This window comes from Pyrgilauda ruficollis, unplaced genomic scaffold, assembly GCF_017590135.1.
Source record: "Pyrgilauda ruficollis isolate IOZ18807 unplaced genomic scaffold, ASM1759013v1 scaffold10, whole genome shotgun sequence".
Lineage (NCBI taxonomy): Eukaryota > Metazoa > Chordata > Aves > Passeriformes > Passeridae > Pyrgilauda > Pyrgilauda ruficollis.
In genome coordinates this window covers 3,954,068-3,973,058 of record NW_024508101.1, presented here as the reverse complement: position 1 = coordinate 3,973,058, position 18,991 = coordinate 3,954,068, and the positions used below count along the sequence as shown (strand labels likewise).

Below are 18,991 nucleotides of genomic sequence, written 5' to 3'. Positions count from 1 at the left end.
AAACATTATGCTCCATGTTGTATGTGTATCTGTAAATGCTTGCATTAGCTGTCTGAAAACAACGGGGTTTTCTTCTTTTCAGCGTTTAAAAATGTTTTCCAAACACCAAGGTTGATATTTTTATACTAGCTCTGATTACCCTCTTATTGTTATCAGGATTGGGTTTGTTGGTCGTTTTTTTTATTTAATAACTGTTTTAAACTTTGCAATCAACTTGCTTTATAAGAGATAAACTCCATGGAGAAGTTAGTCATCAAAACCAATTAACAGCAGAATTCAAACACAGAACATAAAGGTCTTTGAAGAACTTGGAGAAAAGCAAGATCCCCAACCACATTCACTGTACTGGCAGAGGATAAATAAACTCCAAGCTAAAATCAGAGCTGTGTGAAAGCAATCCTGAGCCTGGCAATCCCATCCCCAGCCCTGAACACTCGGGTCTGTGCCGGGCATTGTTTGGGGAGGGCTGCAGGACTGGGAATGAATGGGTTCCACTCCTCAGCTGACCAAATGGGTGGCTGAATGACACCAGCCATTACATGTGGGGTGACAACATTATCTGAGACATCCTGAGCTCTTGGGATGGCTACCAGCCTCGGGATGGCTGTGGAGAAGCCCTGGCACAGGGTTAGTTCGTGGTGGAGGAGCAGAGGTCTGAGCCATTCTGGTCCCCGGTGTGCACATGTCTGCATGATCCCCCCTCCCTGTTTCTCCCTGCACAAAGCCTCACTGGAAAATTCCATAGTGCTCCTATGGAAAACACAGTGTAATTAACTCATTTTGATACTAAGCCTTTTTTAAGATGAGACCTTTGTGTTGAACATATTTTACTCCTCTTCTACTGTCCTATATTAATCAAAGCTGTAACCCCTGTTGTCTTTGCACTACGAATCAGAATGTGCCCCTGGCAAAGAATGAGGGAAAAGTCAACAGGAATTAAGTTTCAGTGCAACTGTTTACTCAACTGTGGCCTGCAGTTATTGAAATTTTATCCATGGTTTTGTGTGACTACTGCAGTAATGAATTCAGCATGGCTGTGATTTTCTCACTGATGGTATTCTCACTTCAAGTAAAAACCTGTAGGACGAAATGATTGAAACAACCAAAGTCTTTGCATTTAGTATCATCCATTTTTCTGACTTGTTTAATTATGGCAGTTTTCTGTCTTAGGTTGGCAAATGGGGTGCCCCGCTCCTCCTCAAGCCTTCACTTTGCTTTGTTTTTGAGCACATGTTTTTTCTTCTCCACAACAACCTGCTAAAAAGATCACTGTACACTTAGGGGAGTCTTAACCAGCTGCCAATCGCTTATTTAAAAGGTTTTAAGAATCCTTATTGCATTAGAGAAAGTGAGGGTTAGGCGTGAGTGTATTCACCATGGCTCTGCTGCAGCCTTTGTTCCCAAACACATTAATGATACATGCCCAGCACTTTGGTATAAAATTTCCTCAGAGGGCCTCAGAATTTTATCAGGGAAAAGAAAAAGCCAAACCATATTATGCGGATAATTTACACTAGTGAATTTGGTCACTTCCCAGAAAATACACTAATTAAAATACCAAGGCAAAACACACGATTTGGTTCTGATTCTTCTGAGTTGAGGAACACTGACATGGATGTATTTATTTATTTATTCTGACGTTTTGCGCAGCAGATACCTCTGCAGCCTTCCTCACTAATAGAAAACATTCTGTTGATAGAGGTTGCTAGGTTCTATTAAAATTTGTTGCAAAAACAAAACTTAACGTTAGCGTATTTTCCACCCAGTGACATATTTTGGAAACCAGTTATTTGTATACAGCAGTTCACCCAATCGCTGCCACCAGACTCAACACATTCAGGCAACGGAAGCAAGCCCTGATCTTTGGGTGTTTCCAGGGAATGATTACAAAAAGGAGCCCCGGAAGAGAAGTCCAAGGTTTCCCTTTACACTAACGACTGACTGCAATCCCCTACGGGCAAAAACCACACAGAATGTCACAGGCAAGTCCTAAAAGCATCCTCTGCCTGGCAAGTACAAAGAGCTTGGGAGTGGGGGGGTTAAATGCTTCATGCTTTTCCTGTAGGTAGGAAACTTGTAATGCATCTTACAGTACCTGCTGTTGCTGGAGATGTGCTAAATCTGCAGCCCCAATTTCAACGGAAGGTGTCTCGCCGTTTGATCTCACTTCCCGCAGGCTGCACTCTAGTAAATGGTTGCCACCGCTCGCTCCATTCTGAATGGCTGAACCGTTACTTTTTGTCTCAGTCCCAGATTCTTGCATCATGACTCAAAAACCTGAAATAATTTAGGGGAGGGGAGGGGGGAGAAAAAAAAAAAAAAAAGCAGCTGTTAAAACAGTTGCTGTATATAAGGAGACATGCCCTGTTTTAAATCCTGCCAAAACTGTAAACATATGTCATTTTCCTTCATACGATTTATCTTTCATTAATGGTTCATGCTACTAGTTTATGTTTATTTATCCGTTGGTACAGCTATAATTTTAGTAAGTTAGTTCTCTTCTAAATATAGTATTATTTGCTCAACATCTTTTTTCCCTTAGAGAAAAAAAAATATTTTTGAACGAACACACAGAATCCATAATTAAATTTCTCTAGTTACATCTGGATGCTTTCCTTTGAAACGGATGAGTCATTCTTGGCAACATATGATGGACAATATCAAAAATGTGATATATGCTGTGTAGGGGCATGGAGGTGAAGCAGAGCATTCATTATTTTGGTACATACCACGATAGTGCCAAATTAGCACCTTTTATTATTCTGAAGCAATTTAGACTTAATCTGGGATGTGCTGAACCATCATCACTTTTCATTTCAGGAGAACTGCTACAAATTCTCACAGAATTACTCTTGTTGGCCAAGTTTTTGGCTATGTATTTGGATGCTCTTATGGCATTACAGTGAGGAGCCTCCTGTGTTATTTGGCTAAACATCATCTCAGCAGCCACAGCTCCCTGCAGCCAGCCCTCTCTACTGACTCTTGGTGTCAGCCTGTCCCTGGGTGCTTCACACTCTGCTCACCAAGCCTATCAGTGGGTCACAAGCCTTCAATGAGGATGAGGATGAGTACCCACCTCCTCACCCCTGAACCCCTGGGATTGACACACCCTCAGGATCAAACATCAGCGCTGGTGCACAAGACTCCCCACACAAAGCACATATGCCAGTTTTCAACTGCGAACCACTACCTCGGAGATATTATGATGACTTGTTTTAAAAGTATTTCTACCTGCAAAGCCCCAGCTTCCAGGATTTAAATACTATTAACCTGTCTGGCTTACACCAGCCCATCCCTCCTCTCTGCTCACCCAGGGGAGATGGGTATGGAAAGCCAAGGTGAGTGTCCCAAACATGCTGCCAGCCCCACACTAACAACATGGACATGTGAGCCAAGGAAGATGTTTTATCTTCAAGGAAGAACCCGTCTGAATTCAGTAAACCAAGCACATGGATGGTAGCAGGATAGATTCAAACGTTCTGATTACATTTAAATACATTTCAGCTGGTCTATGGAAACTTCTTTCAATCTGTTTTGTGAAATCTTCAAATTATGCCAGGGGACAAAAGGGCTTGGAGACTCATTATAAAGCTTCTGTCAACTCCTCTGTAAAAGCTCCAGAGATCTAAACAAACCTACAGCTTTCCCAACACCACTAGGAAATGCTTTTGGATTTTAACATGATCCTGCTCTGATAGACACCAAGTATGGTGTGTTTTTCATTTTCAGCACTGTAAGGAAAGCCCATAAGCATGATAAGGTCTAAATAAGTGTTTACATCTAACAGGCAAGGCTGCATTACACACCAGGCAGCGACTGCAAGGCACAGGTTGCTTTGGAAGAAGACACAGGAGTGAGAATCCACACACAGCTCCCAAGTCACTCAAAGAATTACCAGCAATTTTTATATTCTACAGTGCTAAAAAAAAAGGATTTACCTCTTTTACCCCATGACAAATCAAAAAGAAAGAACTGATGTCATTGTTTTCTGCTTCCACCCAAATTTGGAGTCAGGTCTCAACTAGAGAAAATGGAGCACTACATTAATTTACCCCAGCAGCAGATGAAGACAATGATGATGACCAGGAAAAAATGGGTTAGAGGGTTAAACTCAGTAAAGAAGTACATCTCATTTTCCAGCACTCTGATGCAACAAATGGGAAGTAAGAACCTGGATAAACAAGCAGTAGGGTCAGAGGAAGCACCAAGCAAAGCTCTGACAGCAGCAAGAAGAATGTGCAGCACTGAGGAGCAGATCCATCACTGCCTGATCACGATTTGTTGGCTTGCCCTTCTGAGCGAAATATCTCCAGGACACAGAAAATAATTCACAAGCAAACTGGTCAAGAAATTATTTATTGTCTCTAGGACTGCAAAATGGTCCTGGAAAGAAAAAACAGTAGAAATTGCAACCATTTTTCTAACCTATAGGACTAAGAAAAAGATGGATTATTTATTGTATTTGGTTAGAAAAAGATCATAGTTCTTGAGAACCTTTACCATGACAAATTTCATGCTCTGTTTTACCTTTTGAAAAAACCCAGCAAGTTACCAGTTCAGGTGCACAGGGGCCATGGCCCCTCCACTGGTTGAGACCACCCTACAGATCCCAGCAGAACTGGCAGCAGCTACCAAAGAAATTAAGCTGAAAATGAGAGTTTGCTAAGGGACCATGCTTAAACTTTCAAAAATTACTTTAAAAGCAGAAGTGAACATCTTTAAGCAATTTTTAAAAAAAAAACCCCACCAATTTACAGGTAGTAACTTCTATGTAACTTAAACTAGATGCCTGTACAGAACAAAACCACTTTGTTAAAATACCTCCGATAGAAAACTGGTATCTCAAGGGGAAAAAAAGATAAAACTGTTTATTTCATCACTGAAGTCAAATGTGAGTTGACATGAATAATCACAGTTTGGTTTGATCATTAAGTGTCATGTCATGAAAAATCAACCTGTGAGAGCTTTCTGCAAGAATGATTATTATTTGTCTTTTTGAGCACACCTAAATGAGCTGAGGTGATCGTACACCGAGGATGGCTGAGATAATTGTCTCTTCCCAGCACAGAGGAGATGAACTTACAGGAGCCTATTACTGAAGTTTGTCATTCAAAATTGTGAAAGAAAAATGCAAAGCAAGGTTGACTTTATGCAACATAATTAGGTTCTGTGGGAACTGAACTGAAACTCCAGGTGAAGTATCACAAACCGTGATTCTGGTCTGAATACAAGCAACACAGCGCTGGAGAAGCTGCTATGCATAATGATTTATTATAAGAAATAATAATACTCCACAACTACTTCCATGACAAGCAGGAAACCTGGTTCTGACTTAAGAAATTTAATGGCAGAAGAGCCCATGTCTATCTCATCTGTTCTAGAAAGCAGAATGATTCTCTTATCAATTCTGCAAAGAAAAATGCCCTTTTAGCGCTTAAAATATGTGGGTTATTACCAGTGTATTTTTCTTTTTTCTATATAGAGAAAAATTCCATGACATTTCATGTTATGAGGGATACAGAATGACTCTGAATTATTAAAGGGGACACAAGATGCTTTTCCCCTATGAAGGGGCCAAAGGTATGCTGCAGTACCAACAACAGCTTGTGAAACTTTATCCTGAAATCAAGGAGCACATAATTAAAGAACTGTTCTAAATTCATGTAGGTTTGGTTTAAAAAATTTCAGAAGAGTGATCAGTTTCTTCAGATTCCCATTTTAACCGGCACAGAACTTTTTCTAGCTTTGATGCACAGTCAAACACAAAGTCAAAGCCCTACAGCTGGGCCCATCTCTTTGGTGAATATGTTATGCTCAAGGTAATGGAGCAAAATTTCAGTGAAGCGAAATCTAAAGAAGGCACACTGTCAACAGGAGCACAAGAGGTAATCATCTTCCAGATTACGTGGAGAAAAGCAGGGGACAACTAATTTCTTAAGGACAGGGTCAAATTTGAGAAAGCATAGGTCAGATGTGAACTTTGCCTGAATCAAAATAATCTTTCTGATTACCCCAGTGTCGGTGTTTCGAGGTAAAAAAAAAAAAAAAAAAAAAAGAACCTAAAGGAATCCTAATTCTGAAAAAGTTCTTTGCTAATGCTTTAAAAAGGCATCCATAAAGTCCATAGCAGCGCCAAGACCAGATGCTGCTGATACACATCTCAGCTCCACTGGCCTATTAAGATGAGCAAGGTTAAGCATGGAGATTAGTAGGCAGGAGGTGGGCGCTGAAGTGTGCCACTGCTGCAATTCTGCTACCAGTATAGTTTCTGAAGACTAAGCAGCATTGTTTAATGTCAGCATGAGGGAGGATTTACTGACTGAAGCACCTGTCAGAATAAGGACCCACTCCAAGTCTGAAAAACTAAGGGACTGATATTCAGATGTCTCTAGATGGTTCACCATACACGGAGGCATCTGGTGAGGCATTTTTAAGATTCCTCAATAAGCACCAATCTATATCCTTAAGCATATCATCACCTTTAAAAAAACATCCCTGGGGTCTTCTGCCCTTAAAATCCCTGTTTAAATATGCTTCCAGACTTAACATGGACTACAGATTCACATTGTAGCCTGTGTGTTTCAAAGTTTCTTTGAGGTCCATGATTATATTTCAGATGTTAGTACTTGGAGGTGTTTACAAATACATATACATACATAAAGATCATTAGGCATTTATATCCCCTGGGATCAGTGCTAGAGCAAAAATGTTGTCATAATACAAACCTTCTTTGCCACATTTGTGAAAGATTTTAAGCTAACAAAAAGTTCAGTCTTTATTCCAGGGCAGTTAATTAAGGTTGACCAAGTCAGGCAGAAGTAAATTAACTTGGCTGATCAATTATTTATATGAAGCAGAATAAATGCCCTTAAAGAACTTGGCCCAGCCATGAAAGGACATGTAAATTAAACACAACACAGATTTATAAAATGTGTTTCTACTTTTATAGGCAGAAGAGTCAATGCTAAAATCAGTTTTAAGTGAGTGATCAAATCACACGATCTAGCCCAAAATTCTCCAGCACACATTCTATCCATACGTGCACGGTTTATAAATAAAAGTTCTACCTATTTGTCACAAACAGCTCCCCAAAACAGGCTCAGGAATAATTTTAGAGCATTTATCCGTGTAATTATTAAAAACAAAACAAAACCAAAAACCCCAAACACGGTTTGGAAGAATTCCACGACAACGTAACGCCGCAAAGACAGGATTTTACCTCTTGAAAACGAAACGCGCTCCGGAGTGCGACCAGCAAGGAACACGGAGAGCAGGAGCAAAGCTGCTGCCTCCCCACAGCACAGGGACAAACGCCCTGCAGCACCAGCCTGGCACTGCTGTGATCCGACACGAGAACCCCAACAGCTCTCCCAGGAGACCCCTGCCCCACTCACAGGTGGTGTCTTTTAGTCCTGGTATCTTTGGAGCAAATACCCTGCCACAGAAAGCACCCCAGGCTCCACATCCCACTACCAGTAGTGAATTTTTCCAGGAACATGTTTTGATGTCCCCCAGCTGATGCCAAAACACCCATCTCCTCCAGCTGACACCCTGTGCCTAGGCTGGCGAGGCAGCAAGCAGCACCATCCCACTATCCATGAGTTCAGTAAAAGAAAAAGGATTCACTAGTGGAAATTAAAAGCCTTGTGTAAGGTAAGGCTTGATGTGCCGTGGGGGAAGGCGTACAGATGTTCAGCTGCTCATTTACTAAATTACACCATGTCACAATTAACTGTGAATCAGCCAGCTTCACATGAGCAGCTCAAGGGCTGCCACCATGCTAAGCGCAGAAATAACGCCGGGGAGGGAAGTCCAAACTAGCCAGGTGGACCAGATGACTTCTCTTTGCCTGTGTTTGTGGTTAGCACGACTATTAGAGAGAGCTATCCCAACATATGGCATGATTTAACTAAATCAGATCATGCTGAACTCACCAGCCTTTCTCAACTTACAAACCCCTCCGCTCTCGTCATTGCAGATGGGTGAACACCCGTCATGCTTTTAGAGTTTTCAGTAGCCGTCATTTATCCTGCTGACAGGGTGTATTTTAGGTATAATTATGTACTAACTAACTATAGATCAACTGTCAGTACATTAGGGTACTTTTTGGATAAAACTTCATGCTTACCCCTTCGAAGGCCACTCGCCTACACACTACTGGTGGTTGCTGAATTGTGCAGGAGTAGGAGAAAGGAGAAGGGGATTCAAAGTGCAATTAAGGATCATCTTTAGGAATCAACCAAAATAGTAGCAAACAGAGCAAATCAGGCTTTGCTGTCCTAAAAAGTGATGCTGAGTCACGTCTGACAGTGGGGTTTGGAGGAGGAGAGGCAAACCTGGAGCAAGGCAAGGGAAGGAACGCGCACGGGATGTGTGGAAAGAGGAAACAAAGAGACAGCGACGAGGTGAAATCCTTTGATATTTCCTCAGCTTAAAGAGGTAATTCAATGCATTAAAATGGATCCTTGAAATTTCAAAGGATGAAACTCGCACAACAAAGATTGTCGAGAGTGCTATTTTCTAGGATTAGAACAAAAACGTATTGGGATTTGCTATATGATCTTACATCGCCGAGCAAGACTGTACACTTGCTGTTATGCAAGCACCACCTTCCAATAGAGAATTTTCATAATTATAACAGAAAGGCGTAAATTTTCTAATGCATGGCAGTTCAAAAAGTAATCAAGAGAATGAGCCTGAGGGCTATTTTAATGTATGCAAAGCTAGTGACCCACAGTAAATGGGAGGTAGGCTTCAATGAATGCAAAGTAATGCACACATACTAAAGACCTGGTCTGATGAGGGACGGCTAAAATTAACACCCAATTAATTTCCGAATTGACAAACAAATGAAAGCCATAAATCTACTTTCTCATTAATTTTCTTGTGGTATAATTTAAAGCAGTAATATGAGGGCAAAAACTGAGCATTATCCATCATAAATATCAAAAAAGATAGCACTGTAACACCATAAATTATGCATATTACCTGTTGTTAAAAATGATTAATGTATTATCAACTTTATCGTGCACTGTATATGTCTAGACATATCTAAAATCTGAAATTTCATTTAGCGCTTAGGAAATAAAGGGTCCAGAAGAAATGGGATTACCCTCAGCATATCGTTGGCTCTGCCTCCTGATGCTCTCACTTTGACTGGACTCATCCCAAGCCTTGGGCCAGTGGAACTTGAGCACATGGCAGAGGTGATGTGCTGGCCTCCCCAGGAAGGGAAACAAATCACACTGCTCCTGGAGCATCCCTGTGGGCCACAGCCCTGGCACCTGTTTTACACAGGGCTGCTCCCCCTCCCTGCCTTGCTGATGCTGGGGTAGAGCTACATGGTGATGCAGAGCCATAGAAAGGAGACAGAAGTAAAAGCAAGGAGCAGGAAAATGTGAAGCTGTATCTAAATTCAGTGAATGAAAAGCCCGTGCTTTCCAAAACTGGTGGAGTACAACACTTTGCCAACAGAAGAACACAGGTTGCCCAGCCTCCTCCCTGTGGGTCACCATGGTCACTAGCCTGGCTTTTTGCCATCTATTATGCATTTATGTCCTCTTGCCACCCTCAAATCTCCTGAATGGCAGCTCCTGTCTAGAAGCAGACTGCTACAATTTTTAACTTATTTAACTATATGCAATGGCACAACCTCTTTCACTGTTGGTGTGCATGGCTCACACTGCCTGGGTTCCTTCTTTCCAGCAACAGTGCGTTATCATCAGGGCCACAGCAACCTGAAATCATTTGGAGGCAGCTCAGTGAAAGGCTGACTGATGCTCTGTAGGAGCTGAAACTTAAGACTGTTGCGGTAAGGAGAAGGGAAGGGGAATCAGGAGCCTAATCCCACTTGTGCCACACTGACTTATTGTGAAATCATGGTCAAACAACTTAAGTTGTCAGAGAACCAGTCCGGGCAGTTACCCCTCGGGAAGTCTCTTCTGCTGAGGGTGTTTCTGACCACAATTTAAGTTGTCAGAGAACCAGTCCGGGCAGTTACCCCTCAGGAAGTCTCTTCTGACCAGTAAGAACAGAGATCGAGCAATCCAAAAAGAATTAACTGAAACAGACATTAAAAAGTTTGCCATTTGAACTATTCAAAAGAGCTGGAATTGGTCCCCATGAAAAACCAGGGCACTAAAAGATACCAAGCTGTGAATACAACAGGTCTCACTCCCTTCCATGAGGTAACACCCAAAGCATTAGACAGACAATGAACAATCCAACTTTCCTCAAATTAGATTTTTGCATTCTCCCTTCATTTTACACATGCACACAGAAGTTACTCCCAGTCTCACCTTGGATAAATACACCCCTTTTGCAAAGCCAGCTCTATCTCAATCTATGCCTCTCAGCTTGACAGCTATTAAATCCATATTTAGCAAGAAGCTCATGCCATAGATGCATAAAAGCTCTAGAGCTGGGCCACTTCCAAGTGACTGGCAAATATGATGTAATCATTTACATACCATCATCGGCAGAGTGAGGTTCCTTCCTCTCTCTTGGGGAGAGCTGTCTTTCAGCCGTGAGCTTGACAGAAATCATCCTTACCATCACCAGGATCATAGTTTATTTGGAAGAAAAGAAATGGCGAGTGGCCAAGAAAAGCCCCAAGCCAAACCAGAAGCCATAGTTCACTGTACCATGCGAATCCATGACTGCTACCACAGGGACACGAGCACCTTGGCACCAGAGGAGTGACTCCTCCAGAAGGAAGGTCAGCAGTGCAGCATGGTGAGGTGCAGAGTCCCCTCGGTGCTGTCCCCGTGGTCGGTGTCCCTGGGGAGGTACCCACCTGCTCATCCCAGCCCAGGCATCACAGCAGTGTGGGGCTCCCTGCCGCTCCGTGCAGAACAGGAACAGAAACTGCAGAGCTGTTCTCACAGCCAGGACTTATTTGTTTGCATGCACACTGCTCTGAGCTTGCATCACAAACTCTTGCAGTCTGCCTCACAGAAAAACAGGTGACTGTTCAACCAAATAAAAGACCAAAGTTGCATTTAGTAAATACAGTCAGTTTGTGCCAGACAGCAGCAGCGCTGCTCCAACAAGATAACATGAAACCTCGTACCAAGTGCTGGCTGTAGATGAATTAGACTCCCACCCTCCATGCACATCTCCATTAAAGCATATCTGAACTCTCTAGCAGCCTCCAGAAGCCAAAAAAAACACCTCAAAGCCAGGTGCAACTCTAACATTTCTGCACAATGCCATTTTCACTTCATTCAAGGTAGCAAAGGTTTGATTCATGGCAGTAACACGAGTCAATTAATGACCAGCTTGTCCACTTACACACTTCAGGTACCTCCTGCTCCCCTCCAGCCCTGACACTGAGCAGCCCGAAGGAGCAGTATGTTTGGATCACTGATGCAAACTAGGAAATACAGGAGATAACTTTTTTATGTATAATTTTTTGCTTTCTCTTCCAAGGGACGAAGAGGACAATTATTTCATTTTATCCTTTCCGTGAATGTGTATCCAAGATATCTTAATAAATGAATTCACATAGAAAGGAACAGACAACCCCTTCACATTTTAACAAATGAATTCAGATATACAGAAATAGACAACACCTTCACACAGAAAGAGTTAACATTTCTTCCTCAAGGTCACTCAAAGAGGGTTTACTCCCTTTGTGTGAAAAGCCCTAGCCATTTACTGTTAGTGCTAACAGGTCCTGCCTGGCATTTGAAATCCAAGCCCCACTCAGAAACAATAACAAACAGTAATTTTGAAAAACAAAGATGGTGTGAGCAAGTTTTTCTTGCTCATTTTCAAAACAACCCAAAAGCAACAACTACCAGGATGGCTCTCTCTAATTAGGACTCCCAGAAACCAAAGAACAAACAGGCAGCACAGAGAAATTAGCAGATGTAAATGCAGTTTTCCAGTTATAAAAAGAAGAAAAGCAGCTCCGTCATCTCACTCACAGGAGGAGGAGCAACAAAGCGCGTTTTTAAATTTGGTATTTTCTCTCCATTCAAACGGCTCTGCTTCTAAAACAGATTTTCCTCAGATCTCCTCAGAAGTATAGCTGAAAGCTTTGCCTTTTCCAACCCCATCGAGGGCACATGCATCAATTAAAATCCAACATGAGAGAAGAGAGAAACCGAAAAGCCCCCGACCAAATGCTGACATAGAACACAAGGCCGTACTTTTGGGGTGATTACCTGATTCATAGCCCTATACCTTTATCCTAGACCTTCTACCTCCTTGTTTGCTCCATGCAGAATTTTCTAGCCATCAGCCGTCTATCGCTGTGCTAGTCGTCTTGCAGGAGTGCTCTCTCCCTTCTGAAAAAAGCAAACAACTGGATAGATATCATTACACTAAGGAAATCTCTTGGAAAAACCAAACAACTTGCTAATCTTTCTAGCCCCTTCACCCAAGTTAAAGATAAGCAAAGCAAACCAAAGTGAGTTTCAGCCACATTCCAGGGACAAGCTCCCCTTTTTCTCCTTTATCAAAATCCCAGCATTTAAAGGTTTTTTCCAGACCTTGCAGGATAAACTGCTGCTCACACCCGCAAACAAAGCAATATTTGTTTAATAACTGATTGCTGCCATGGGTACAGTAAACAAGGGGCCCAGCATTTGTGTTTATGAACAAACACATCATCTTGCAAGAGCAATTTAACATTAACCAGGTGGAATAATCAACAGATTTCATAGGTGACACTCGGGGCAGGACTAATGTAAACAGAGTAGGGAGGAGAAAGGGGCCACTCTTAGGGAATCAAGGTTGAGGCAAATGCATTACAGAGTAAACAGCTGGGAAGAACTCAAGACAAACAAATAGTCATTCTTCTGACATTTCGAGAAGCAGAAAGGTTGTACGTTACATGCATCAGCTGCTGACCACCATGAAATCAAACCAGTTGGGGACCAGGCCTTCTTGTTTACACAGTGCCATGTTTGCTTATAAACAACAATTTGCTGTTACCAACCTCGCATTACTCATTGCATAAACGAGCAGATCAAGTGAAATCCTGTTAACTCTTCTGTGGATTGAGGGTTTTTTCCTCCCCTTCAACAACAACAAACAAAAAAGCCTTTGCAGTCTTGCTGTGCAACCTCAAGACAACAGGCAGCAGGGGAAAATACAGAGCTGTGCATCTGTTCTGATAAAGGGGAAAGAAAGGAGTTGAAAACACTTGAAAGTGTTTCACAAAACAAGATTTACCGGCCAAACCACTGATGTGAAAGATCCATTTGCATTAGAAAAAAAAACCAACAATTGAAAACCCAGAAAAACAACAACTGCAAAAAAGGTGGGGTACAAAATTTTCATTTCACTCCTAGAACAAACAAGCAAAACAGCAGCTTTTGACACAGCCCAACCAGCCCAACACAACCATGGACACGAGTCATTTACACACACCCCCATGGCCGTGCCAGAGCCCTGCAGCAGCAACGAAGCCACGGTTAAGCCCTCTTCCCCCTCCTTTCTCTTTTCCACCCTCAGCTCCCTTGCCTCTACCTCCCATCACCATTCTCTGATCTTTGTAGATCTCCCCAGCTCCTCTTTTTTAACCCAGAAGCCCCTTGGATGTGTTTTAGCAACCAAAACCTCAACTGCCCCCAACTCAACATCCCTCTCTTGGCCCCGAGGTTTTGTGACTTTAGTCCTCAAGGTGCTCAGGACACCCAAATCCCCTGGGTTTGCCACCTTCCAAAAGCCTTTCCTTCCCCATCTCTCATCCCTGTAACACTCATGAAATTTCCTATGGCAGCATTCCTCCAGGGAGGTTTCTCTAAGTTGTCTATCCTGAACACGAATTTCAGGAAAGATCTGAAGCACAGGGAGAGAAGATGGATGGTCCTAATGGTAGAGGTTAATCCAGGGCTCTGGGTTACATTCCTGCCCTGACACAATCGCTGCATGGGACCTCCATGGGTCTCTTCATCCCTCTTCTATGTAAAATAAGCCCTTTAGGATGTTGCACCAGTCAGGTGGGGTTAGTGGATGTAGCTGTGGGCTATACCACGGGTCCTTTTTCCTCCCAGCTGCACCACTGTCCCTCCCTGATTCACCCCTACCTTCTGATGAGCACCAGCACCACCGCCAAGCACTGAGGAAAATCATCCCAGTCTCAAATCTATGAAGCATCCAAGGTCACAGCTGGCTCTGGCACTAATCTCCCCTCCCTTGCCATTTCATGTGCAAACAGCATGATGGCCAGAAGCCTCCCCCCTCATCATTTTTTTACAAGTTTTAGAATATTTGTTACTTTTTTTCACAGCACAATCCTGGACAACCACAGCTGGCCAAGAACCTTCGTTTTCTTTTTCAGAAAATGTTTAGCCTTTTGTTGTAGGAAAAAAAAAAAAAAAAAAAAAAGAAAAGAAAAAAAAAAGGTTCAAAACCATGAAATCAGTACAACCTACTAATAAGACAGGTATTTAAATAAAACCCAAATGCAGTATTGTTCAGGCAACTGCCTATTTTTTAATACATCAGGTTGACAGCATAATAGCAGGCAGGATGAAAGGTGCGACTCGAGGACGGGGTTGGCGTCCGCACACCAGGAAAACAGAAGTGCTGCCCCATTTCCTGTGCTGCAGCAGAGTATTTCTGATGTCTGGGGCTGCCGGGGACTTTAACTCTGAATTAATGATTACACACAATACTCTCCTTTCTCCCCTCCCTGCAGGACAGCGAGGGCCAGCCTCACCGAATGACTGTGGGCAGGCAGGCACGGGTCACGGGGGATTTAGATATTTCACAGCAGCTTCAAAAATTTAGACACTGCAACCTGAAGGCTTCTGAAAACATCAAGCTTCACATAAAAGTCCTGATATTTCCCTACTTGAGACAACTGCTCTCACCTCAGCCGCGCTGCCTGTTCCACGCTCCTTTTCCAGCACGTAAAATCACAGTTTATTCAGTACAAAGTAACTACACTATGATAAAAACTATAAGCATATCATTCAAATGCTTTATTGGTCAAATAGATGGATGCTTTTATTAGTCCAACCTTTTTTGTAATGGAGTGCCACTGATGACCCAGTGTTAGCCTCATTCCCTGCTATTAATCACACTTCTAAGAGCTCATTTTGCTTTAAAATCTTAAGAAATTGCTATAATTTAAAGACATGGTGTCTACATAATGGGAAATGCTTCACAGATTGTATCATTCCCTATAACACAGAATTTTTATGGCAATGCTGACCACGATACCAAGGTATTACAAAACTTGAATATAATATTTTTTATGTAGAAAATCTAAATGTAAACTTCCTTTTGCATTTGTGGTTTGCCACATTCATAATGTTTTAATCACAGCCTTTTGGGAGTTGCAGTTTTCAACTGCATGTGGCTTACATAGATTAACACTACAAAAACACTCCCTGAACAAATATAAACAGAACAAAACAAAATTAAATGAAAATTAAATAAAATACAAGGATGGACCATGAGAGAAAGACTGTTCAAGCTAAACTTTTACAATTTTCACACAAGGCATTTTATCCTTTTGTTGACTATATTATCCCCTTCCCTTTTTGCACAGGGAAAACAGACGATGTTTACTGTGAAAAACTTTTACGACAAAGTGGAAGCATCTTACAAATTTACCTACACAGAGAATTAAATTAATATAATGATGGTCCTAACCCATAATATTAAAATGTACTTCGCAAAATGTTTTGACAATGTTGACTGCTGCAGGAGGGAAAACACATTTAAGACAATTTCAGCCAAATGCAGAAGCAGAAGCCTTTCATTTTTCAAATGTAAAGTAAAAAGCATCTTTAAACATCTTCTCATGAAAGAAAATGCAGTGCAATTATGTTATATGGCACACACAAAAGCATGTTCTTTTCCTCAGTTCTCTAACAAGATATTAGTACCTCCTGGCCTTAGGAATATTATGTGTAAATCACATCATATTCATAGTGTCTGAATTAATTACAATAGGAGCTGGAGAGAAATGTTAACTTTCCAGGTTGTTGCTAAGGATTAGCCCTTGTTTACAATTCTGTATTTATAGAACAAGAAAAATTTGTCAAATGAAGGGCAAAGAGGAAAGCAAGAACACAAATTTAGCTTTGATTTCAAAACAAATCAGATCTTGCAACCATTCCCTGAGAAGAAAACCACAGTTTTTAATGTGAAGATGCAAATGAGTCTCAGAATATAAAAATGTTTTATAATTCTGTGCATTCAACACTACTAGATGTTATTTAAAGAATTTATGTTAACATTTCTCATCCTCGCACAGCAAGTCCAAGATGCTGCAAACAGCATCTATTTAAAATGGATCGTGTTGCTGTGGGGCACGGGGTAGCTCAGGAGGCTGATGCAGAAGGGAGCAGGGCATTTGGCCCCCTGGCACCAGACTGGGATTCATGGACTACTCCAAAGGGGTTAATAAGGCAGTGGGCAGGAGGAACAAGCCCAGTGCCTTGAACAAGCAGGAGACTGGCTACATGGAGATGTGCAGATCCATCCCGAGGGAAAGTCAGGACTCTCAAAACAAAGGACACGAGGGTCTTCCCAAATGCAGTGAATCTTGTGAGGTGAACAAACACCTTAAGAGGAAAGGCACTCAGGAACCTGAGAAAGGTTCTTCATGCTAAACATGGTATTTCTGGTGAGCCTTGTGAGGCTGGATGGCTGAAGACTCAAAATCTGTGGGATGGGGTCCCAGCGAGCAGGGAGCCAAAGCTCTGCAGGGACTTGCAGGTCTCAGGAACCTCGGCAGAACTGGCCAGGGAAGTTTGTACTGCTCCCTATTCTGAGGATAAAGAAAGCACTTCGGCCTCCAGCACTTTCATTTCTTTGCACAAACAAAGGCACACCCACTACAATTAAATTGCAAAACCCTTTTCATTAGGACTCCTTGTTTTCACACACTTCAAGCCTTCCGAGACCTGTAGTCCCTCTCATGCTCCCATCAGTGTGTGCCTTGTGTGTGGAAAACTAAGCAAGGGCTCTTTAGCTGTTTCAGTCTATGAAGAAACAAATGGAAAAATGCTTTTTCCCCTTAAAAAAATCCCTGTAACCACCAGCTTCTGAGCAGGGTGACTTGCAAAAACACTGGGCATCCACAAAGGAGAGCATCTAACCCCCCGCAAGAATCAGGCCCATAACACAATATAAAAAAATGCACTTAGCTAAGCTTTTGTGGAAACACAGATGGACTCTTTGCCTTGCCCTGTCCAAGGGCTGTGGTTCTCAGATTACAGCAAGGACAGCACAACGCATCAGGGAAGCCAAATGTGTCTGTGCACACTGGTGTGTGAGCTAACACACAAACACACACACGCTATCCAAGCACCCAAAACGCCAGTTCACATCAGCCAGAACAGAGTAAGCAGGACAGAAGAGGTGCCTTCATCCCCAGTTTTTTTTTCATGTTTTCTTTCCCAGGAACGGCTCCAGTCTCGGTCCAGAGCAAGGATTCCACCCCATCACACTTCAGTACAGGAGATGTGTACATGCAGCACATGTTCCTCAACAGCCACACACATGGATCCCAAGCACCCAAAAATACAGTTGGTCCTCTCCACACTGGCCCAATAGAGAAGCGGGAAAAGAAGCGTGATTTTTTTTTCACCTCAAAATTTCATCCTGTGCCTGAGAAAACTCCCTAAAAAAGCTCTGTCGAAACCAATTTGTTTCTAACTCCCCCAAAAAAGCACATATGCCTACTTTTGAGTCAGGATGCAGGAAACCAAGTTCTTAATCCCTCTTCTGCATTCACCCATGGCTAAAGAGCAATGCCCACCTCCAATCCACCATCAGCCATGGCTGGGAGAAGGAGAGGCAACAGCAGAGAGGATTTGCAGGACACATGAGCCTCTCCAGCTTGCCTTGGCCAATAACAGTGAACAATCCTGAGCACTCCTGTGGCTGCCCATTCCTTTTTCATGCACGATGCCAATGCAACAGAAAGCCTCCCATTAAACAGCACTGTGGCCCCATGACCTCTCCAGAACCAGCTGTTCAGCCCTGGGCTGGGAGGGTCCTTCACAAGCTCTGCCAAGTTTGGCAGAAGTTGCTCTGTGCTCCAGGAAATGGCTTTTCTGGTGCTGAACCCCTGGCAGCATGTGGAGGCCGTTTGCAACCAGAAATGAGTGTTTAATGTTCAAAATCTGCACTGTGAAGACACTGTCTGAACATCTCCAGCCGCATGCAGGTGCATGGTCCCACAGATGTGCTGGCTCCTGAACACTGTAGAGCTAAGGCATGTGGCTTCCTGCTCCAAGGGCTTGTGAAAGAGAAGGATACACTCTATTTACAGCCTATTCCAGACAAGACTATTCAATGTCAGGATGTACCATAAGAGGGTAATTTGCACCCTAAACTGGATTGTACGATACCACAGTCACAGACCGTATGATCTCTTCCTTTGGATTAAAACTGTTTGCACAAGTCAAAGCAGAACAAGGAGAGTAACAAAACATACAGTGTATTTTGTTCCCCACTGCAGCCACATATTTCAACTGCCTCAGCCGAATTCTTAGAGTAAACACAGCTTTAAAAGAAAATAACTTGAATAAAGAGCTTCTGGAAAGTTCTGACTGATTATGCATGCAAGAATTCTGCTACTGCTTCCTCCCATCATCTGAAAAATAAACCAAACACCCAACTTCCACAACTATCTACAAAAGTGCTATTTTTCTGAAACATGTTACAATACTATCTCAGGTCTGCAAGTTATAATGAATGCATCTTGTTTTGCAAAATACACAGAGGAGCTCAATTAAATGAACAACTGTAAAGGAAACAGAGCTGATAAAGGAATTAATGCCCTGTGTGCCAGATCATAACATAACATCTAGGATAACAAAGCCATGTCAAACATGCAACCACTGAAGACTTTAAAAAAATGAAATAACAAACTTAATATTTCAGCACACAAAATCAGGATGTGCAAAAGCTATTTTCAATAATTGGGAGGGGAGCATGGGCAGCAACAAACGGATCTCTTGCAGCCGTTACTTCAAGACTTGCTAAATACATAAAAAGACGGATTGTTTTGTAA

At 42.4% G+C, this 18,991-nt stretch overlaps 1 protein-coding gene across 3 annotated transcripts in view; it reads right to left on the bottom strand.

Annotated features, from left to right (window-relative positions):
* FOXP1 (forkhead box P1) overlaps window positions 1-18,991 on the bottom strand; it is a 376,939-nt gene that overhangs the window by 160,871 nt on the left and 197,077 nt on the right. For all 3 annotated transcript variants that reach the window (XM_041460973.1, XM_041460964.1, XM_041460982.1), the window contains one exon: window positions 2,096-2,277. In XM_041460973.1, coding sequence (XP_041316907.1) covers window positions 2,096-2,266 — 171 coding nt within the window. In that variant the 5' untranslated portion in view covers window positions 2,267-2,277. The remainder of the gene's footprint in view (window positions 1-2,095; window positions 2,278-18,991) is intronic.